Source organism: Rattus rattus, chromosome X (assembly GCF_011064425.1).
Source record: "Rattus rattus isolate New Zealand chromosome X, Rrattus_CSIRO_v1, whole genome shotgun sequence".
In the NCBI taxonomy this organism is placed as follows: domain Eukaryota; kingdom Metazoa; phylum Chordata; class Mammalia; order Rodentia; family Muridae; genus Rattus; species Rattus rattus.
The window spans coordinates 53,034,705-53,059,829 of NC_046172.1; the positions used below are offsets into that span (position 1 = coordinate 53,034,705).

At 36.6% G+C, this 25,125-nt stretch overlaps 1 protein-coding gene across 2 annotated transcripts in view; it reads left to right on the plus strand.

Annotated features, from left to right (window-relative positions):
- Nucleotides 1-25,125, plus strand: part of Klhl4 (kelch like family member 4) — an 81,840-nt gene that overhangs the window by 32,301 nt on the left and 24,414 nt on the right. For both annotated transcript variants that reach the window (XM_032890268.1, XM_032890269.1), the window contains exons 2-4: nt 17,125-17,289; nt 18,344-18,480; nt 21,210-21,406. In XM_032890268.1, the coding sequence (XP_032746159.1) occupies nt 17,125-17,289; nt 18,344-18,480; nt 21,210-21,406 (499 nt within the window). The remainder of the gene's footprint in view (nt 1-17,124; nt 17,290-18,343; nt 18,481-21,209; nt 21,407-25,125) is intronic.

Below are 25,125 nucleotides of genomic sequence, written 5' to 3' on the forward strand. Positions count from 1 at the left end.
ATGGTACATGATATTCTTGATATATGCTTGTATTCAGTTTTCTAATATTCTACTGAGGATTTTGTTTGTAAGTCCATCAGACATACTGATTTGTGTTTATGTGTTTGTGTGTGTGTGTGTGTGTGTGTGTGTGTGTGGTGTGTTTGTGCTCCTATATGTATGTTTCTAACATAGCTTTGATATTAGAAAAACACTGGTTTATTATAAGGAGTTTGGGAGATATTCTCTCTCTGTGTCTCTGTCTCTGTCTCTGTCTCTGTGTCTCTGTGTCTCTGTGTCTGTCTGTCTGTCTGTCTGTCTCTCTCTCTCTTTCTCTCTCTCTCTCTCTGTGTGTGTGTGTGTGTGTGTGTGTGTGTTTGTGTGTGTGTTTTCATGTGTTGCTCCCCTTCCTGCTCTCTTTTCTTTTTTTTTTTTATTTTTTTTATTTTTTATTTTTATTAACTTGAGTATTTCTTACGTACATTTCCTGAGTGTTATTCCCTTTCCGGTTTCCGGGCAAACATCCCTTCCCTCCCCCCTTCCTTATGGGTGTTCCTCCACCCTCCCCCATTGCAGCCTCCCCCGACAGTCTAGTTCACTGGGGTTCAGTCTAGCAGGACCCAGGGCTTCCCTTCCACTGGTGCTCTTACTAGGATATTCATTTTACCTCACGCAGGTCAGAGTCCAGGGTCAGTCCATGTATAGTCTTTAGGTAGTGGCTTAGTCCCTGGAAGCTCTGGTTGCTTGGCATTGTACTGTTCATAAGGGGTCTCGAGCTCCTTCAAGCTCTATCAGTTCTTTCTCTGATTCCTTCAACGGGGGTCCCGTTCTCAGTTCAGTGGTTTGCTGCTGGCATTCGCCTCTGTATTTGCTGTATTCTGGCTGTGTCTCTCAGGATCGATCTACATCCGGCTCCTGTCGGTCTGCCCTTCTTTGCTTCATCCATCTTGTCTAATTGGGTGGCTCTATATGTATGGGCCACATGTGGGGCAGGCTCTGAATGGGTGTTCCTTCAGTCTCTGTTTTAATCTTTGCCTCTCTCTTCCCTGCCAAGGGTATTCTTGTTCCCCTTTTAAAGAAGGAGTGAAGCCTTCACATTTTGATCATCCGTCTTGAGTTTCATTTGTTCTAGGCAACTAGGGTAATTCAAGCATTTGGGCTAATAGCCACTTATCAGTGAGTGCATACCATGTATGTCTTTCTGTGATTGGGTTAGCTCACTCAGGATGATATTTTCCAGGTCCAACCATTTGCCTACGAATTTCATAAAGTCATTGTTTTTGATAGCTGAGTAATATTCCATTGTGTAGATGTACCACATTTTCTGTATCCATTCCTCTGTTGAAGGGCATCTGGGTTCTTTCCAGCTTCTGGCTATTATAAATAAGGCTGCGATGAACATATTGGAGCACGTGTCTTTTTTTATATGTTGGGGCATCTTTTGGGTATATGCCCAAGAGAGGTATAGCTGATCCTCAGGCAGTTCAATGTCCAATTTCTGAGAAACTCCAGACTGATTTCCAGAATGGTTGTACCAGTCTGCAACCCCACCAACAATGGAGGAGTGTTCCTCTTTCTCCGCATCCTCGCCAGCATTTGCTGTCACCTGAGTTTTTGATCTTAGCCATTCTCACTGGTGTGAGGTGAAATCTCAGGGTTGTTTTGATTTGCATTTCCCTGATGACTAAAGATGTTGAACATTTCTTTAGGTGTTTCTCAGCCATTCGGCATTCCTCAGCTGTGAATTCTTTGTTTAGCTCTGAACCCCATTTTTTAATAGGGTTATTTGTCTCCCTGCGGTCTAACTTTTTGAGTTCTTTGTATATTTTGGATATAAGGCCTCTATCTGTTGTAGGATTGGTAAAGATCTTTTCCCAATCTGTTGGTTGCTGTTTTGTCCTGACCACAGTGTCCTTTGCCTTACAGAAGCTTTGTAGTTTTATGAGATCCCATTTGTCGATTCTTGATCTTAGAGCATAAGCCATTGGTGTTTTGTTCAGGAAATTTTTTCCAGTGCCCATGTGTTCCAGATGCTTCCCTAGTTTTTCTTCTATTAGTTTGCTGCTCTCTTTTCTTTTTTTTCCTCTTTTTAAAAAAAATTTAATTCACAGGACCAAGGACATCACATCCCACTGATGCCCAACAAGGCCCTCCTTCCTCTAATATATATCCAGTTGGAAACATGGGTCTCTCCATGTGTACTCTTTGGTTGGTGGCTTAGTCCCTGGGAGCTCTAGGACATCCGGTTGGTTGATATTGTTGTTCTTCCTATGGAGTTGCAAACCCCCTCAGTTACCTCAGTCCTTTCTCTAACTCCTCCTTTGGGAACCCTGTTCTCAGTCCAGTGGTTGGATGTGAGCAAAGGACTCTGTACTGGTCAGTCTCTGGTAAAGCCTCTCAGAAGACAACTATATTAGGATTCTGTCAGCATACACCTCTTGACATCCCCAATAGTGACTGGGTTTGGAGACTGCACGTGGAATGGATCCCCATGTGTGACAGTCTCTGGATGGCCTTTCCTTCAGTCTCTGCTCCACACTTTGACTCTTTTGTCTCCTCCTTATTCCCTCCTGTAAGTATTTTGTTCTCTTTTCTAAAATGTACTGAAGCATCCATAGTTTGTCATGCTTTTTCTTGAGCTTCATATGGTCTTTAAATTGTATTTTTGGTATTCCGAGCTTTGGAGGTACTTATCAGTGAGTACCTGTCATGTATGTTCTTTTGTAATTGGGTTACCTCAATCAGGATGATATTTTCTATTTTCATTCATTTTCCTAAGAATTACATGAAGGCATTATTTAAATAACTGAGTAGTACTCCAATGTATAAATGTACCTCATTTTCTGTATCCATTACTCTGTTAAAGGACATATGGGTTCTTTCCAGCTTCTGGCTATTATAAATAAGACTGCTATGACCATAGTAGAGCATGTTTCCTTGTTAGAGGTTGTGGCATCTTTCAGGTGTATGCCCAGGAGTGGTACAGCTGGGTCCTCTGTTAATGCCATGTCCAATTTTCTGAGGAACAGCCAGACTGATTTCAAGAATGTTGTACCACCTTGCAATCCCACCAAAAATTGAAGAGTGTTCCTCTTTCTCTCCATCTTTCCTAACATCTTTTGTAACCTGAGATTTTGATCTTAGCCATTCTGTCAGGTATGAGGTGGAATCTCAGGTTTGTTTTGATTAACATTTTCCAGATGACTAAAGACATTGAACATTTCTTTTTTTATTGGATATTTTCTTTATTTACATTTCAAATGTTACCTCCTTTCCAGATTCCCCCTCTGGATAACCCCCATCCCATTCTCCCACCACTTGCTTCCTGACAGAGCTCCCCCAGTAGGTGCTTCTTGGCCATGCGATATTTCTCAGTTGAGAATTCTTTCTTTAGGTCTATACCACATTTGTATAGGGTCATTTAATTCTCTGGAGTCTAACTTTTTAAGTCCTTTGTATAGTTTGCATTTTAGCCCTTTATAGGATTTAAGATTGGTAAAGATGTTTTCCCAATCTGTTTGATGCTCATTTGTACTATTGAAAGTGTCCATTAACTTACAGAAGCTTTGCAATCTTACAAGGTCCCATTTGGCGTTTCTTGATTTTAGAGAATAAGCCCGTGGTGTTCTGATCAGGAAATTTTCCCCAGAGCCCATGTGCAGGGTTCTCCCCAATTTCTCTTCTCTTAGTTTCAATGTATCTGGTTTTATGTGGAGGTCCTTGATCCACTTGGCCTTGAAATTTGTACAATGCAATAAGAATGGTTCAATTTGCATTCTTTTTTTTTTTATTAACTTGAGTATTTCTTATATACATTTCGAGTGTTATTTCCTTTCCCGGTTTCCGGGCAAACATCCCCTCCCCCCTCCCCTTCCTTATGGGTGTTCCCCTCCCCACCCTCCCCCCATTGCCGCCCTCCCCCAACAGTCTAGTTCACTGGGGGTTCAGTCTTAGCAGGACCCAGGGCTTCCTTCCACTGGTGCTCTTACTAGGATATTCATTGTTACCCTACGAGGTCAGAGTCCAGGGTCAGTCCATGTATAGTCTTTTTAGGTAGTGGCTTAGTCCCTGGAAGCTCTGGTTGCTTGGCATTGTTGTACATATGGGGTCTCAAGCCCTTCAAGCTCTTCCAGTTCATTCTCTGATTCCTTCAACGGGGGTCCGTTCTCAGTTCAGTGGTTTGCTGCTGGCATTCGCCCTGTATTTGCTGTATTCTGGCTGTGTCTCTCAGAGCGATCTACATCCGGCTCCTGTCGGTCTGCACTTCTTTGCTTCATCCATCTTGTCTAATTGGGTGGCTCTATATGTATGGGCCACATGTGGGGCAGGCTCTGAATGGGTGTTCCTTCAGTCTCTGTTTTAATCTTTGCCTCTCTCTTCCCTGCCAAGGTATTCTTGTTCCCTTTTAAAGAAGGAGTGAAGCATTCACATTTTGATCATCCGTCTTGAGTTTCATTTGTTCTAGGCAACTAGGGTAATTCAAGCATTTGGGCTAATAGCCACTTATCAGTGAGTGCATACCATGTATGTCTTTCTGTGATTGGGTTAGCTCACTCAGGATGATATTTTCCAGGTCCAACCATTTGCCTACGAATTTCATAAAGTCGTTGTTTTTGATAGCTGAGTAATATTCCATTGTGTAGATGTACACATTTTCTGTATCCATTCCTCTGTTGAAGGGCATCTGGGTTCTTTCCAGCTTCTGGCTATTATAAATAAGGCTGCGATGAACATAGTGGAGCACGTGTCTTTTTTATATGTTGGGGCATCTTTTGGGTATATGCCCAAGAGAGGTATAGCTGGATCCTCAGGCAGTTCAATGTCTAATTTTCTGAGGAACCTCCAGACTGATTTCCAGAATGGTTGTACCAGTCTGCAACCCCACCAACAATGGAGGAGTGTTCCTCTTTCTCCGCATCCTCGCCAGCATTTGCTGTCACCTGAGTTTTTGATCTTAGCCATTCTCACTGGTGTGAGGTGAAATCTCAGGGTTGTTTTGATTTGCATTTCCCTGATGACTAAAGATGTTGAACATTTCTTTAGGTGTTTCTCAGCCATTCGGCATTCCTCAGCTGTGAATTATTTGTTTAGCTCTGAACCCCATTTTTTAATAGGGTTATTTGTTTCCTTGCGGTCTAAATTCTTGAGTTCTTTGTATATTTTGGATATAAGGCCTCTATCTGTTGTAGGATTGGTAAAGATCTTTTCCAAATCTGTTGGTTGCCGTTTTGTCCTAACCACAGTGTCCTTTGCCTTACAGAAGCTTTGCAGTTTTATGAGATCCCATTTGTCGATTCTTGATCTTAGAGCATAAGCCATTGGTGTTTTGTTCAGGAAATTTTTTCCAGTGCCCATGTGTTCCAGATGCTTCCCTAGTTTTTCTTCTATTAGTTTGAGTGTGTCTGGTTTGATGTGGAGGTCCTTGATCCACTTGGACTTAAGCTTTGTACAGGGTGATAAGCATGGATCGATCTGCATTCTTCTACATGTTGACCTCCAGTTGAACCAGCACCATTTGCTGAAAATGCTATCTTTTTTCCATTGGATGGTTTTGGCTCCTTTGTCAAAAATCAAGTGACCATAGGTGTGTGGGTTCATTTCTGGGTCTTCAATCTGTTCCATTGGTCTATCTGTCTGTCTCTGTACAAATACCATGCAGTTTTTATCACTATTGCTCTGTAATACTGATTGAGTTCAGGGATAGCGATTCCCCCTGAAGTCCTTTTATTGTTGAGGATAGCTTTAGCTATCCTGGGTTTTTTGTTATTCCAGATGAATTTACAAATTGTTCTGTCTAACTCTTTGAAGAATTGGATTGGTATTTTGATGGGGATTGCATTGAATCTGTAGATCGCTTTTGGTAAAAGGGCCATTTTTACTATATTAATCCTGCCAATCCATGAGCATGGGAGATCTTTCCATCTTCTAAGGTCTTCTTCAATTTCTTTCTTCAGTGTCTTGAAGTTCTTATTGTACAGATCTTTTACTTGCTTGGTTAAAGTCACACCGAGGTACTGTATATTATTTGGGTCTATTATGAATGGTGTCGCTTCCCTAATTTCTTTCTCGGCTTGTTTCTCTTTTGTATAGAGGAAGGCAACTGATTTATTTGAGTTAATTTTATACCCAGCCACTTTGCTGAAGTTGTTTATCAGCTTTAGTAGTTCTCTGGTGGAACTTTTGGGATCACGTAAATATACTATCATATCATCTGCAAATAGTGATATTTTGACTTCTTCTTTTTCCGATCTGTATCCCCTTGACCTCCTTTTGTTGTCTGATTGTCTGACTAGAACTTCAAGAACTATATTGAATAAGTAGGAGAGAGTGGGCAGACTTGTTCAGTCCCTGATGTTAGTGGGATTGCTTCAATTTTTCTCTCCATTTAGTTTAATGTTAGCAACTGGTTTGCTGTATATGGCTTTTACTATGTTTAGGTATGGGCCTTGAATTCCTATTCTTTCCAGGACTTTTATCATGAAGGGGTGTTGAATTTTGTCAAATGCTTTCTCAGCATCTAATGAAATGATCATGTGGTTTTGTTCTTTCAGTTTGTTTATATAATGGATCACGTTGATGGTTTTCCGTATATTAAACCATCCCTGCATGCCTGGGATGAAGCCTACTTGATCATGGTGGATGATTGTTTTGATGTGCTCTTGGATTCTGTTTGCCAGGATTTTATTGAGTATTTTTGCGTCGATATTCATAAGGGAAATTGGTCTGAAGTTCTCTTTCTTTGTTGTGTCTTTGTTTGGTTTAGGTATAAGAGTAATTGTGGCTTCGTAGAAGGTATTCGGTAGTGATCCATCTGTTTCAATTTTGTGGAATAGTTTGGATAATATTGGTATGAGGTCTTCTATGAAGGTTTGATAGAATTCTGCACTAAACCCGTCTGGACCTGGGCTCTTTTTGGTTGGGAGACCTTTAATGACTGCTTCTATTTCCTTAGGAGTTATGGGGTTGTTTAACTGATTTATCTGTTCCTGATTTAACTTCGGTACCTGGTATCTGTCTAGGAAATTGTCCATTTCCTGAAGATTTTCAAGTTTTGTTGAATATAGGTTTTTATAGTAAGATCTGATGATTTTTTGAATTTCCTCTGAATCTGTAGTTATGTCTCCCTTTTCATTTCTGATTTTGTTAATTTGGACGCACTCTCTGTGTCCTCTCGTTAGTCTGGCTAAGGGTTTATCTATCTTGTTGATTTTCTCAAAGAACCAACTTTTGGTTCTGTTGATTCTTTCTATCGTCCTTTTTGTTACTATTGGCTGATTTCAGCTCTGTGTTTGATTATTTCCTGCCTTCTCCTCCTCCTGGGTGTATTTGCTTTTTTCTTCTAGAGCTTTTAGGTGTGCTGTCAAGCTGCTGACATATGCTCTTTCCTGTTTCTTTCTGCAGGCACTCAGCGCTTATGAGTTTTCCTCTTAGCACAGCTTTCATTGTGTCCCATAAGTTTGGGTATGTTGTACCTTCATTTTCATTAAATTCTAAAAAGTTTTTTAATTTCTTTCTTTTATTTCTTCCTTGACCAGGTTATCATTGAGTAGATCATTGTTCAATTTCCACGTATATGTGGGCATTCTTTCCTTATTGTTATTGAAGACCAGTTTTAGGCCGTGGTGGTCTGATAGCACGCATGGGATTATTTCTATCTTTCTGTACCTGTTGAGGCCTGTTTTTTGACCAATTATATGGTCAATTTTGGAGAAAGTACCATGAGGAGCTGAGAAGAAGGTATATCCTTTTGCTTTAGGATTGAATGTTCTATAAATATCTGTTAAGTCCATTTGGTTCATGACTTCTCTTAGTCTGTCTACGTCTCTGTTTAATTTCTGTTTTCATGATCTGTCCATTGATGAGAGTGGGGTGTTGGAATCTCTTACTAATATTTTGTGAGGTGCAATGTGTGCTTTGAGCTTTAGTAATGTTTCTTTTATATATGTAGGTGCCCTTGTATTTGGGGCATAGATATTTAGGATTGAGAGTTCATCTTGGTGGATTTTTTCCTTGATGAATAGGAAGTGTCCTTCCTTTTTTTTGATGACTTTTAGTTGAAAATTGATTTTATTCTGATATTAGAATGGCTACTCCAGCTTGCTTCTTCTGACCATTTGCTTGGAAAGTTGTTTTCCAGCCTTTCACTCTGAGGTAGTGTCTGTCTTTTGTCTCTGAGGTGTGTTTCCTGTAGGCAGCAGAATGCAGGGTCCTCGTTGCGTATCCAGTTTGTTAATCTATGTCTTTTTATTGAGGAGTTGAGGCCATTGATGTTGAGAGATATTAAGGAATAGTGATTATTGCTTACTGTTATATTCATATTTGGATGTGAGGTTATGTTTGTGTGCTTTCATTCTCTTTGTTTTGTTGCCAAGACGATTAGTTTCTTGCTTCTTCTAGGGTATAGCTTGCCTCCTTATGTTGGGCTTTACCATTTATTATCCTTTGTAGTGCTGGATTTGTAGAAAGATATTGTGTATATTTGGTTTTGTCATGGAATATCTTGGTTTCTCCATCTATGTTAATTGAGAGTTTTGCAGGATACACTAACCTGGGCTGGCATTTGTGATCTCTTAGGGTCTGTATGACATCTGTCCAGGATCTTCTGGCCTTCATAGTTTCTGGTGAGAAGTCTGGTGTGATTCTGATAGGTCTGCCTTTATATGTTACTTGACCTTTTTCCCTTACTGCTTTTAATATTCTTTCTTTATTTTGTGCGTTTGGTGTTTTGACTATTATTTGACGGGAGGTGTTTCTTTTCTGGTCCAATCTTTTTGGAGTTCTGTAGGCTTCTTGTATGTTTATGGGCATCTCTTTCTTTAGGTTAGGGAAGTTTTCTTCTATGATTTTGTTGAAGATATTTACTGGTCCTTTGAGCTGGGAGTCTTCACTCTCTTCTATACCTATCATCCTTAGGATTGATCTTCTCATGGAGTCCTGGATTTCCTGTATGTTTTGGACCAGTAGCTTTTTCAGCTTTACATTATCTTTGACAGTTGAGTCAATGATTTCTATGGAATCTTCTGCTCCTGAGATTCTCTCTTCCATCTCTTGTATTCTGTTGGTGGAGCTTGTATCTACAGCTCCTTGTCTCTTCTTTTGGTTTTCTATATCCAGGGTTGTTTCCATGTGTTCTTTCTTGATTGCTTCTATTTCCATTTTTAATTCCTTCAACTGTTTGATTGTGTTTTCCTGGAATTCTTTCAGGGATTTTTGTGACTCCTCTCTTTGGGCTTCTACTTGTTTATTTATGATTTCCTGATATTCTTTCATGGATTTTTGTGTCTCCTCTCTATGGGCTTCACTTGTTTATTTATGTTTTCCTGGAATTCTTTTCAGGCATTTTTACATTCCTCTCTGTAGGCTTCTACTTGTTATTAATGTTTTCCTGTGTTTCTAAGGAGTTCTTCACGCCTTTTCTTGAAGTCCTCCAGCATCAGGATCAAATATGATTTTGAAACTAGATCTTGCTTTTCTGTGTGTTTGGACATTCCATGTTTGTTTGGGTGGGAGAATTGGGCTCCAATGATGCCATGTAGTCTTGGTTTTTGTTGCTTGGGTTCCTGCACTTGCCTGGCCATCAGATTTTCTCTAGTGTTACTTTGTTCTGCTATTTCTGACAGTGGCTAGACTGTCCTATAAGTCTGTGTGTCTGGAGTGCTGTAGACCTGTTTTACTGTTTTCTTTCAGCCAGTTATGGGGACAGAGTGTTCTGCTTTTGGGCGTGTAGTTTTTCCTCTCTACAGGTCTTCAGCTGTTCCTGTGGGCCTGTGTCTTGAGTTCACCAGGCAGGTCACTTGCAGCAGACAAGTTGGTCTTACCTGTGGTCCCAAGGCTCAAGTTTGCTCACGGGGTGCTGCCCACGGGCTCTCTGCAGCGGCAGCAACCAGGAAGATCTGCGCCGCCCCTTCCGGGAGCTTCAGTGCACCAGGGTTCCATATGGCCTTTGGTGTTTTCCTCTGGTGTCCGAAATGTGTGTGCGTAGAGCAGTCTCTTTTGGTTTCCGAGGCTTGTCTGCCTCTCTGAAGGTTTACCTCTCCCTCCCACGGGATTTGGGTGCAGAGAACTCTTTATCCGGTCTGTTTCCTTCAGGTTCCGGCGGTGTCTCAATTTTCATTCTTGTACATGCTGAATTTCAGATGTTCAGAACTGAAAGTTCATCTTGATAGATTTTTCCTTTGATGAGTATAAAGTGTCTTTTTTGTTGCTTTTAACAGAAAAGGGCACTAAATTATATCAAAGCATCACATCATTGATTGGCATGTCCTTTAATTTTCATTATTTTAATGGGTTTACATATTGACTAACTTTTGAATACAGAATCAATGTTCACAGGATGAGGTCTATTTGGTCAATCCACATATTCTTTTTTATATAATGATAGCAGCTTTATGGAATTGTATTAAATAGTATTTCTCATTTGTATTCAGGAAATAAGTACTTTTATTTTTGTGTTATTTGTTCTGTATTTATATTACTTCACTTTTCAAGTAACATAAAGTATAAGTTTGGTGACTTTTTTATTCTTAATCTTTTTTACAGTCTGGTCTTAATCCTCCTCCCAGTCTATCCTCTGAGTGTTCCACATCCCATACCTAATCTCCCAGTCTCCAAGAGAATATTCTCACCCCCAGCTCACCAGACCTCCCTACTCCCTAGGGTCTCAAGTCTCTTGAGGGTTAAGTGTATCTTCTCTGACTCAGTCCAGACTCTGCAGCCCTCTCTTGCATATGTGTGGGGGGCCTCACATCAGCTGGTTTATTCTGCCTGGTTTGTGATGCACTATCTCTGAGATTTCAGAGGTGCAAGTTGAGACTGCTTGTTTTCCTAGAGAGTTTACCTCCTCCTCAGCTTCTTACAGCTTTCCCCTAATTTCTAATTCAGTAGCTCCTGTCCATTAGTTGGGTGCAAATATCTGCATCTGACTCAGATGATTTTTGGGCCTCTTGGAGGGTAGTGCTGCGGGTCACCTGTCTGTAAGCATACCATAGCATCAGTACTAATCTCAGGCCTTGGGGCCTCCTCATGAGCTGGATCACAATTAATGACAGTAAACTCAATGAGTTGCCTACTTGAGTCCCAGGCAAGTGTGGCCACTGGGGGCCTCTGGTAAAAAGTGTTTCTAGTAAGAAGCAGCTGATGCATACAATGGAGGTGGACTAAAATGGAGGGTTGAAAATGACTGCAGGAGAGTCATTCTTGCTCCTCTCTAAGATAGATAAACACTCCCCATGGAGTAGACAAACAGTGAGAAGAGAGCTACCTGCAAGCAGAATGACACGGGACTATGTAAGAAGGATATTGTAAATCACCTACCTGAGTCCTAGCATAGAATGTCCAGTGGGGTTGCCCTGGTAGAAAGTGCTTTTGGATTCCTGCTGCAGGATCACAGGAATGGGAGTGGGGTAGAAGGGAAGCTGAGAATGTCCCCAGAAAGGAACAAAGCAGATTCTGCAAAAAGAGACAGTGGAGTTCCCAGGAAAGAAAGAATTATTATTATTTTCATTCCAAATTTGTAAGATAAAATTAATACTTGGAAAAATAAAATTATTTGTTTAGCATAGCTTATCTAATATATTGCTATACTTTTATTGACCCCTTAAGTTCCCCTCCCAATGTTTAAAACTGCAGTTAGAAGATCATGAAGGAAAGAGAGTCTAACGTTATAGTTTCCATTATCATAACTGTACAGGCTTAAAAAAATTATGAGCTCCAGGAAATAATTAAATCAGTTTAGGAAAATGGGCTTGCCTTGTTCATGGTAGCAGTTGGCTTGCTTGTTTGCTTCATTATATTTTCTCAAATAATAATGACACATACATTAGATTTTTTCATGTTATAACTATATTGTACTGTATTTAAGATGTTATACTTTCATATACACATCTCTCCAAGCACTAATTTCTTATTTTTTTTCCCGGAGCTAGGGACTGAACCCAGGGCCTTGCACTTGCTAGGCAAGCACTCTACCACTGAGCTAAATCCCCAACCCCTAAGCACTAATTTCTTAAACTCACTGAACATAGACTTCTGTCCAGTGACACAATGGCTTAGATTGTGGTACTTATATGAAGTATTATGAACTTACGTGGGGTTTCTCACTGTATGACTTTTTAAGTTTTAAAAATCTATATGACAGAAATAAAATGTATTTCACATGACTATATTCTGAGCAAAAATCTGAATTGGTATTTAAGAAAATATTTTTAATCAAATTAATGCAAAGACAACTCAGTATAAAATGTCTGCCCATAATATTCCAAATATCCACTCCTTTCCATTGAGAATGTTCCACTGTTTTATTAGCAACAATTAGACACAGAATGGTTGATTGACAAGTTAATGTAAATTAAATACGGGAGAGGAAATATTAAAATATGGTAAGTTGCCTGTAAAAATCTTAAACCAAAACTAATGAAAGTAGAAAGGGAGCTGATTGAGAAGTAAGTAACAGGATATGGGGAAGCGACTAAGTGAAGCCAGTCAGACTTAGAAAAGATATTAATATAAAAACAAATCAATTCATTGGGTGATTATTTTCAAAAACTGATATAGGACATTCACATAAAACAGAATAATATTTGTTAATTTTAATTTTATGGTTTTTAATTGAAATACACATACATGACTTTCTCCTCCCTTTTTAGTCTCCAATCCTTCCCATCTCCCCTCTTTTAAATTGTTTACATTTCCCACATTCTCTCTCAGGTTCATAACCTTTTATTGATTATTATTCTTATATTAATATTTATGTGTCTCTTTTACATAATTATATGTAACTATAAACTGTTGAGTCAATTTTATTAGTGGCATGTACGTGATTTTCAAGGCTTATACTATTGCTTTAGGCAACCAATAAGGGGCCTATCCATGGAGGAAGCTAATTCTCCTTATTCCACATAGTCATTAGTTGCCTATAGTTTTTTCCCCTATGGCTGAAACTCTGCTTAAAATTTCCCTTCCATGCTAACACATTCATTGATAACATTTGTTCTGGTTTAGTTTTTGCAGCCATTCCTGTGAGAGATAGTTTCATAGCAGACTTGATGCTAAACTGGCAAAAGGTATGATATACATAGGAGATTCCAAAAAATCCCACAAGAAAACATGTAGAAAAAATTAACAATTTCACCACAGTGTTATAATACAAAATGAACATAAAATATCAGCCTTTCTGTACAACACACACACACATACACACACACACACACACACACACACACACACACACACACCAGCGAGAAAAGTTTATGGACATACTCTCATTTACAGTAGCATTAACAAAACACAATAAATATCAGAAAATCTTCCAAGGAGATTAAAAAAAAACTTCTACAATGAAACTTCATGTCTCTGGAGAAAGAGATTGAGAAAGAGCAGAAAATGGAAATATACTTCATGTTCATGGATCAGTATAATTAATATTGTATAATGCAATCTTAATTAAAATACCCATTTAGGCCAAAGAAATAAAAGAGAATATCTAGACATGAGTTTCTTGCAAATACATTTGATATTTGACACAAAGGGAGAAAACATACAACAGAGAGATGATAACATCTTCATCAAATGGTACTAAGGAAATGGTATGTTCACACGTAGAAAAATTAAATTAGAACTTACCTATTACCCTGTTCACAAATTATATTCACATTGGTCAAAAGTATCAATTTGAAAATCAAAATGCTAAAAATGATAGAAAAAAGCATAAGTAGTCCCATAAAATTTCTGAATTAATTAATAAATTGAGGCCAACAATTGATAACTGAGACATCATAAAATCAAAATTAAACACTTCTGTATAGTTCAGAAAACAAGTGAAGAACAAACAAAATGTGAGAGATTATTCGCCAACTATATATCTGAAGGAGAATTAATATTAGAATACATAAAGAATTGAAAAAAATGTCAAGGAAACAAATGACCCAATTAAAAAATACACAATGGATACTACTCAGCTATCAAAAACAATGACTTCATGAAATTCATAGGCAAATGGATGGAACTAGAAAATATCATCCTGAGTGAGGTAACCCAGTCACGAAAAAAATCACACATGGTATGCACTCAATGATATGTGGATATTAACCTCAAAGCTTGAATTACCCAAGATCTAATCCATAGACCACATGAAGCTTAAGAAGAAGAATGACCACAGTATCATTCTTGAGCTTAAAAGAGGGAACAAAAATATTCATAGGAGGAGATATGGAGGCAAAGTTTGGAGCAGAGACTGAAGAAATGGCCATTCAGAGACTCCCCACCTGGGAATCCAGCCCATATACTTACAGCCAATGAACATTGACAATATTGCTGATACCAAGAAGTGATTGCTGACAAAAGCCTGACATAGCTGTCTCCCTGAGAGGCTCATCCACAGCATGACAAATACAGAGGCGAATAGAGAACAGGGTCTCCATTGGAGGAGTTAGAGAAAGGATTGAAGGAGCTGAAAGAGTTTGCAACCCCATATGAATGACAATGCCAACAAACCAGAACTCAGGGACTAAACCATTACCCAAAGAGTACACATGTACAGACCCATAGCTCCAGCTGCATATGTAGGAGAGGATGGCCTTGTTGAGCACCAATGGGAGAAGAACCCTTGGTCGTGCCAAGGCTGGACCCCCAATGTAGGGGAATGTTAGGGTGGGGATGTAGGAAGAGGTGAGTAGTTGGTAGGAAGAACACACTCATAGAAGAAGGGGAAAGGATAGGGGAGGTAGCAGGTTTATGGACAGGAAACCAGGAAGAGGAATAATATTTGAAATGTAAACAAAAATTATCCAATAAAAAATGGTCTAGTGTCCCCGTTGAAGGAATCACAGAAAGGACTGAAAGAGCTTGAAGGGGCTCGAGACCCCATATGAACAACAATGCCAAGCAACCAGAGCTTCCAGGGACTAAGCCACTACCCAAAGACTATACATGGACTGACCCTGGGCTCCAACTGCGTAGGTATCAATGAATAGCCTAGTAAGAGCACCAGTGGAAGGGGAAGCCCTTGGTCCTGCCAAGACTGAACCCCCAGTGAACGTGATTGTTTGGGGGAGGGCGGTAATGGGGGGAGGATGGGGAGGGGAACACCCATACAGATGGGGGGCAAGGGGTTAGGGGGATGTTGGCCCGAAATCGGGAAAGGAATAACAATTGAAATGTAAATAAGAAATACCCGTTAATAAAGATGGAGAAAAAAAATGGTCTAGTGATCTAAAGAAAGTTCTCCATAGAGTAGACTTTATGGCTTGTTTATTTTCATTTGGGTGTTTTAAGTTTAATTTAACTATTTTTACTGAAAACAGATTTTTTTCTAATTCTTTCATATAATACATCCCAACCACATTTCCTCCAGCCCCTATTGCCTCCAAGTGCTGACCACTCTCAGAGCTAGACTTGCCCTTGAACTGAGGTGACCTCTTGTGCCCTGGATGAAACTCATTCATGCCCCTTTCTCTCTTTGTGTGCATACTGAAATGTGCTCGTTGTCTACTGTGGGCTCTCATGATGTTTGTACTCCATAGTTCCTTTATACTACTAGTTATTGAATGCTCTTCATTTATTTGTATGCTGAGCTTCAGCAGCAGAGTCTAGTATGTCCAGACATGGCTATTTTTGAGTCCACATGACCTTTATTAGAGTCATAAGTAGGTTGAGAATATGATAAGGGGTGCTGATTCTGTAGAGAGGAAATAGAAAAAGTTGTGAATGGTCCCCTTAAGGTAGAGTGGCTGAGTAGGTAATGTGAAGTGAGTGGCTGAGTAGGTAATGTGAAGTGACTCTGTCCACAGATAAACACATAGCCTTTTAGACTCTACAGCAATGCCTTAGTTCTTGTTGCCTATTCCCACAGAGTGCTGGAAATATCAAGTTTCATTTTGGCATTTGTCTATATCTGAGGTCTGTATGAAGAATATTTTAACTTATATATTTTAATGAGTTTATCCAACTAGCAAACTTCAAGGCCTGTGTGATTATGTAGGCATTTTAATTTTATCATTGGTGAATATTTAAAATCATCTTTCATTGATATAAATTTCATGACGCTTAAAATCAATTTATGTCTAATTATAGTGAATATATGTCCAAATACTAAATAATGAAGGATGGATATTCATGATGGAAATATATATAGTTGTTTTCCAATACTGTTATATTATAAAAGCAGTTATATTACATTGAGACTATAGTCCTCAAGATTGTAAGGGTCAGAGGTTGTGGATTACCCCAAGGAAACAGTTTCTTCCGGATACAAAACAATTGATTCATATATTAAATCAAATGGATTATGACAATATGTATAAAACTTACATAACTTCAAACCAGACAAAAATCCCAGTACTGAGAGGGGGAAATGAAGATAAACTGTTACTGTTGATGAAACAGTTATTTGAAATTGAAACCTGTTGGGAAAGGAAAATTAGGCTTCTCCAATGAAGTGTTACACCAGGGCAAGCTCCATTGGGTTCAGGAGTACTTTATTATTATTATTATTATTATTATTATTATTATTATTATTAATACAGACTCAATGTTTTTTCTGTGTTAATTTTTCGGTTTTGTTTTTGATGCTGTTTTCCTCTTATGGGTTTTCTTATTTTGTTTGTCTTTTTGTTTTTCTCTTCTCTTACTTTTGAGAGAAAGAGAAAGAGAAGATCTTGAACTTGGGGGTTAGTGAAGCAGGGGATAGATTTGGGAGGAGTTAGAGGAGCGGGAAGAATATGATCAAATTATATTGTACAAAAACTTTAATTTTTTCGAAAAGTATTTCTGGTTTAAGGACCTAGCACATATGATTGAAAGTATTATTTTGAACTCAATATAGAAACACTAAAGAAATAGCACAAAATGGGGTGATATTTGTTGATTTACTTTATACATGTAAATATTAGATTGATGCATATATAGTTACAGTATTGTCCTGAATAAAAATACTATGACTTTCCATTTGAATGGAAGTTAAAAAATTGAGACGGTAATAATAGTGAAATATTTATTATTAGAATGCAAATTTTAATGTAATTTACATAATATTTTATATAGAAGTGTTAACTAAGTTTTCACTAGATTGATACATATAAATTAGGAGAAAGTTGAAATGTGCAAAAAATGATAAAATTAATTATATTCTCATTTTCACTTAACTTTCAGACAATATGCTGAGGAGACTGAACAAATGAATGTCATTTCTGAGGATCACTACCGTTCTCGAAACCATGCGGATTATACGCTCTGTAAAATGGAAAGCTATTTAAAAGAGAAAAAACTGTGTGATGTGCTACTTATTGCTGGACCGCTTAAAATCCCAGCTCACAGGTAAATACCCTTACGTGTCCACAGGGTATAAGTATAAATGAGGAAGAATTGATTAAAAATTGGGCCATGGAGGAATAATTTTGTATTTTGAAATATTCAAACGTTAATATTTTCAGCCTACTTAATTTCCCTTTCTAACATAAGTGCAATCTAATAAATTGTGATAATTTTGTTCGTTTTAAAACAGGGGCTTTACTATGTAACCCAGTCTGGCCTGGAACTTGTTATATATACCAGGCTCACCTGGAGCTCACAGAATTACCTGGATCTGCCTCCCATGCCCTGGCATTAAAGGCATTTGCAAATTGCCTGGCAATTTTAAACATTTATGGAGAGTATACTGATACGTTTTTAAAACATATTGAAAGCTCTGCATGAAGCCTTCACAGGACCTAGGGCTTCCCTCACACTGATGGCAGACAAGGCCATCCTCTGCTACATATGCAGCTGGAGCCATGGGTCTCCCCTATGTGTATACTTTGGTTGGTGATTTAGTCTCTGGGAGATCTTGGGTGGGGGCGGTTGGCTGATTGATATTATTGTTCTTCCTATGGGGTTACAAACCCCTTCAGCTTCTTTAGTGCTTCCATTAACCCCTCCGTCCGGGTCCCTATGCTCAGTCTGATGGTTTGCTCTGAGTATCCACGTCTGTATTGGTAAGGCTGTCTCAGAGCTTCTCAAGAGACATCCATATCAGGCTCTTGTCAGCAAGAACTTTTAGGCATTGGCAAGTGTTTGAGTTTTGTGGCTGAATATGGGATGGATGCCCAGGTGGGGCAGTCTGTGGATGGCCTTTCCTTCAGTTCCTGATGGCCCAGCATAGGGGAATGCTAGGGCACTGGGGCCGGAGTGTGTGAGTGGGTGGTTGGGGGAGCACCCTCGTGAAAGCAGGGGAAAGCCGGGTGTAATGGAGGGAAGAGTTGAGAGGGGAAACCAGAAGGGGATAACATTTGAAATGTAAATAAAAAATAACCAATAAAAGTGTTTAAAAAGCTCTGGTGATTATTTGTGATCCTTTTGACTAACAGTATTGATTCAACCTTTCTATTTCTAGATTGGTTCTCAGTGCTGTGTCTGATTATTTTGCTGCAATGTTTACTAATGATGTGCTTGAAGCCAGACAAGAAGAGGTCAAAATAGAAGGAGTGGATCCAAATGCACTTAATTCTTTAGTGCAGTATGCTTATACAGGTGAACTCTCAATTTGTATTAACTAATATTAACTCTACATTATATAGCGTGTGTTTCAATGTGTATTAACTAAGATTAATGCTACATGAATGGAAAATATACAATATAGCAGCTAAATCACTTTGTAGAAGTAGTAAAAGAAAAAAGACAAAATGAGATACTAATCATTATAATACAAATTTAAAGAGTATGCTGTTGATTATTACTACCATGATAGGATAGAGCTATTTTAACATAAAATTAAAAGAATGCACTTTCTATGTATTAGCAGTGTTATTATTTTTTTTATTATTTTTAACAATGTGTAATTTTTTGGAGAGGCCATGTATCTGAGTGTAAGTAACCCCAAAGGCCAAAAGAGATTATTGGGCACTGGAGCTGGAGTTACAGCAAATTGTGAACTCTTTGATATGGATAAATCATCAAAATATTAGAACAGCTATAAAAACAAACGTAGCATCTATCTGACTACAATTAAGTAAAACTAGATATCAACAAAAGAATTACAGTAACTGTATGAACACATGGACATTTCATATCATAAATTATTGAAAGATTAATGTATCATTACAGATAATAAGGTTGAAAATTAGCATACCCCTACATTCAAAGGAAAGTGAAAATATAGCATATGAGAAACCATAAAATAGAGCAGTACAAAGAACAACGTTTCACTAAACATGTTTAAATTAAAAAGTTAAAGAGATCTTAAATAAGCAATTTAATGTATATTACTGATATCACAATTCAATTTCAATATTAGTCACCAGAAAACAATAATTAATATCAAGAAAGACTTTAATTAAACAAATAAGATTAAAATTCTTCAAAGACTCAATAAAGTAATGAGTTGGGTGTTTAAAAACTAAACAAGTTCAATAAAACTAGAGGGGAAAGGGGAACCATTACAATAGAAACCAGTCAAAATCAGAGAATCATTAGATTATATTTGAAAACATATATTTTAGTAAATTGGACAATCTAAAGGAAATAGGTACATTTATAAACACACAAGAGTTACCAAAATTGCTCCAAGACAACGTGAAGAAAAGCAAAACCTTAAGCAATCTCAAAAAAGTATTGACATTGATAAAGTAAAAGCACCAAAAATTACAAATTAAATAGCCCAAACCCTAATGCACTGACTGTTGAATTTTACCAGATATTTAAAGAAATACTAATAACCAAACTTTTGTATTATTCTGCAAAATATTAAGAGAATAATCCTATTGATCTCATTTTATAAAGAGTGTTATGCAAATAAATAATGAAAATGAATACACACACACAAAATAAAAATCATAGGCTGAACATTATGATGAACATGAATGCACAAAGTCTCAATAAAACTTCAAATTCAACAACATATGAAAGTGTCAATTGCTATGATAAAGTTGACACAAGAGAAGTAAGAACTGATATATTAGCATTACTTTTAATTATAAAGAATAAAAAATATGAATGTTTATAACATGTTGAAGAATATAGTAGATGATTTAGATATGTACTATCGGCTGTTAATAGACAATGAAGCATGAAGGATTCACTGATAGATGCCCCAGTAGGAGTAAATTTTTAAGTATCATAGTAGTTGATGGAAACCTACTGCAAAATACTGTTTTTCATATGGTTCTACAGGTTTAAGAATTTAGGGAAGTTGGCAATTCAAAAATATAGGATATGTTTATAACTCTTGTTTTGTGATATACAAGCAGTTATCTCCTTTTAATTATTAATTAAAGAAATAACCCAAGGAACTGTGGATGTACTGCATACATCTACTATATTATAGTTTGAAATTAGTCGAGCCAATACCAATGCATATTACTCTTTTATTTACAGCCATAGAAACCTCATCAGAGTCTTAGAATGAAAAAAAAACACTTTTAACAATACTATATGTAAATCATTTGAAACAATGTTCATAGTTTCTGTGACTTGGCTAAAATGACAAAACATAAGGATATATTTTATTTATGATTGTTTATAATAAGGTATCAATAATGCTTGTTGAAACATAATGGATAGAGCATTATAAGCATGTGATTTAAACTCCTTGCAATAACTTCCTAAGTGCCAAATGCCAAAACATCAATGCAAATGGATGAGCAGCTTTCATTTGTGAACTCTTTGTAATATTTCCTTTATTTTGAGACAGTGTCAGAGGTAATTCTGAGCATAATACTTGGGCTAAGGTAACTTTATCATATGCACAAACATAAAGGGATAAAAATATGTGCATCTGTCTTGTTTATCAAGATATTTGCTCCTACAAAAATGGTCATGACCATTCTGTCTTTAGAAAAAAATATGACATTACAGTTCTTAGCTAATAATGTAAGGTTTCCCAGCTTCATTTATATATGAATAATATTTTAAAATTGTATAAATTCAAGGCTGTGTTCTTATATATGTATTTATAAAATGATTAATATAAAATTGAAATAATGCTTTAAGCCAATAAGAAAATACTCAGTAACCATTCCTAACGATGACTATTGATTTATTACAGCCATTTTGTTCCATCCTCACTGATGACTTTTTCCTCCTTATGTGTATGTACACAAAAACGCCTTTGTATTTCTCAGTCTTGAACCATATTCCTAGCAAATTTACTGATCATTAAAAGGCATAGATGCCATATAAAAAGCAACGAAAATGTCATGTAACATATCGGTGCTCTATTTCATGTGATATGTAATCATTCTTTACTAATTCCAACCATTTAGGTGTGCTGCAACTGAGAGAAGACACCATTGAAAATTTGCTGTCTGCAGCTTGTCTCTTACAGCTGACTCAGGTCATTGATGTGTGCTGTAATTTCCTCATAAAGCAGCTTCATCCTTCAAATTGCCTAGGAATTCGCTCATTCGGAGATGCCCAGGGCTGTATCGAGCTTCAGAATGTGGCACATAAATACACCATGGTAAAATCATTTATTTAAAATTAATTTATTGTAATAATATATACTTTCTCTCATAAAACTGAAAGCCTATATAAACTTACTTAGTTTTCAGATAAGTTGTACATAATACATATTAGAAAAACTTTAGTTGAATAATAATCACATTTTTCATTTCAGAACTAAAAATGTCTTATTAAGTCTTTAAACTTCACAAAATTAAAATATTTGCTTATTATTAAATTGAACATTTCTGATTAGAACCACAATACTGAAAACATTACCTCTCTGACTTCTTACAGAATTATCAATTTATTTTGTAATATTGTACAAATTAGGAATTCTGTTAAAATTAAACATTACTCAGTTTGAATAAGTGCCAGGATTGTGGATACAGGTCAGACTGTAGAGTGCTTGCTTAGATGTGCAACACCCTCCATTCAATTTATTGATCTTTCATAAACTGCTCATGGTGGCATATATTAGCATTTTAGCCTGTATTCTAGAGGCAGGAGGATCAGGAGTTCTTTGCCATCCTCTACCCAGAAAGAACAGTCCTAGACCAGCCCAGGATACTTTAGATTCTGTCTCAAAAAAGAAAATAGATGAAAGATGAAAAAAGCAACAGATCATCAAGATTAGTAACACAAATGATTTTATTGAATTGGTTTTATGTCTTAGAAAAAACTCGTAGTCTGGTTAAAAACAATTTTCGGTTTATTGATTGAACTTTCTAAATCTCTCTTAATTCTGTCAAGTTATAATTGATCAAGTTGAATATGTCAGTAGATTGTAATTATTTAGAATTTGTACAGAATAAAACCATGTTTATTTAATTAGACAACACTTGGATGAAATATAGACTAGAGAAAGTCAAGGAAAAATGAGCATTGGGCATAAAGTACAAATCTTTACTGTGGTTACTAATGCTTCTTTAATACAAAGAAAATGAACTACTTAAACTCTAAAGCAGTAGATTACAAGAGAGATAGATCTCTTTAAAACTTTATCCAAAATTAAAGACTTTGAACAAATGAAATCGCTCCAGTCATTTGAAACTTTTAAAAGACCCAATTGTATATTATAGAACAATAAATAACCAATTGTAGAATTATTCGATACAAATAACACTTTTTGGGACTTCTTTTCCCCTAAATTTTAGCACATAGAACTTGAGATCTCTAAATGTTTTTTCGTGTAAATTTTCTTCATTTATTCCCCTCGTTCATCAGCTCATTGCCCAGAATTTGAAGTTTCAAATACTATCTTGAAACAATAAAATGTGTGGAGAATCACATTATCACAGATATACATTTTACAATGTGTTATTTAGCCATGCTATTTATATTTCTGTGTCCTAAATACAGTTGCCATATAATCTAAAAGAACAGCAGCTATGTAGGTCAAAGGTTAATCCTACCATAAAAGCCAAACACGAAAACTTCCTGTTAAATTGCTTAAATTCTTGAACTAAGTATTAACAGTTTCCTGTCTGGTATCTTACTCTTGCAGACAAAATACACTGTGATAAACAACTTGAATTATTTTTGTTGCTCAAAATGAACTCGTCTTCCTTTTTGCATTGTGCTATTCAAACTGTGTGTCAAAGCAGGATGTCCATAAAAACGCAATAGTGCTTTGTCCCTTAACACTCATTCCAGTAATATTAGCATCTATTCTGAATACAATAAAATTAGGAAAAAGTGCTTCTTACAGTGTTTTTACAATTCTGTATCAATTGGATTAGAATGAAAATAATTACTTTCTATAAATATTGGTAGACAGGGTAGGTATTCAATTATGATAGATAAGCAATATTATGGAAATATCTACTACATTCTATGAAATTATAGCTTTTGCTGGACCTCAGAGCCAGAGTTAATAGCACACTTTGAAGACACTTAAGACTTAAGACTGCTGTCCTAAGTGTATTCAAACTGTTCATTTAGCCTGATTTTAATAGAATAATGTGACCACCAACTTTATTTCCTTTGTATTTTTCATGTAATCAAATTTCACAACCTAAGATAATGCATATTATATTGTTGCAGGCTTCTGATTCAGACTACTCTTTCACATTATTTACTGAGAGCAGCAAAAAGCAGAATCTGAAAATAACTTCCTACAACCCAATGTAGTTGAAAGTAAACCTGTGAATATTGTTTGATACACAATGCCATTTGTTGCTTCCATCAACTGGGACCAGTTGGATCCAGTGACTTTTTATCTTATAAAATGTTGCTAAAGATTTCTGTAAATTATCCCATCCCTTTACCATGTGATGCTTTCTATGAAGTTCAATAAATAAAAAGCAAAGTTGCTTGTCATTGGCAAACGGAGAGTTTCATAAAGACAAATACAAAGGGACAGACACATACATATTCAGGCACAGATTCAGACTCATACAACAGAAATAAGGCAGACCACAGAGGGAGCATGAAATAGAGAATTCAAATCTATTCTTATTCTTGGATAAATGAGTCCAAGGGGAACTTCAAAGGGAATTTTTTTTCATTAATGCCACACCAATGCATTACTGGTGACCCAAAGTTAAACACTAATGCATTATAATACACAGAAAACACAGTTGGGTTGGTAGAATAAGGAAATCAGTTTTACCTACACTGATTTGTGTGGTTTTCATGCACAATCTCCCTCAGATAAATACATGAAATTGACAAATAAAAGTCTCTATCTCTGTCATATAAATACTCAGAATATAATAAACAGTACTTTTAGTGTATAAAAGTTATGAGAAATTAAATAAGTACCTTTAATGATTAACCAAAAATATAAAAGAAAATTTGTGGCCAATTACATAATGAAAAGTACATTGGGTTCAAAATAATTTCAAAATAAAACTATTTAAGATGATTACTCTCTACTGTATTAAGTACCACATTAGCATGCACCAATCTTTTACCACAATATATACACTTTTATTTACACTAATGTATATTACTCGTCAGTTTTCAATATTCTTATGAGGCAACAACTCTAAAGTAATAACAATGACAATTACTTATTATTACTTTAATTTTCAATAGAGGCATTTTAAGTAAACTTCCCTATGATGCATTTTGGTATTGATTAGGTATTACATGCTGAAATTCAACATCTCAGTTTTCCCATTTAATTTAAGGAATACAGTTTCATACTTAACATACAACAACAGTGACAGTTAATGATACTTTCAAATTTTCTGTCCTCTTTCATTTATTTCTTAACATTTCTGAAACTACTTTATCACTTAGAAAAGACAGTTGCACAATTGAGCAAAATGTAGTAAGATGATTTGAGATTATATTTACTGTAATCTGAACTACAATCATGATTAATATTTGAGTTCAGAAACTCCAGCCCATTGTATAGGAGATCAACAATGCGTACTGCATGTTTCTCATTAGAGTAAGTCTGTCCCCTAATAAAATAATGATTACTTAACATTTGCATAATTATTAATGTGTGAAGCAGCATTCCAATGGTTTGCTATTAATGGGAGGAATGTCAGCTACAATGGTCTGTAACATTAAGAATAACAGTTATGTCTCAAGTGATTAACTTCATCACAAAAGGGTTCATTGTCTAAATAGGCACAGTAGTTTGGAAATTTGTGGTCTCAGCATTTCATTATGGAATTATCAACCTTGGTTTTTCATTTAGCGGAAAATTTGTTACTTACTCTCCTTTCATTAATAACAAACTAGGAGTTAGAAGTGAGTTTATATTTGATTTATACAAAA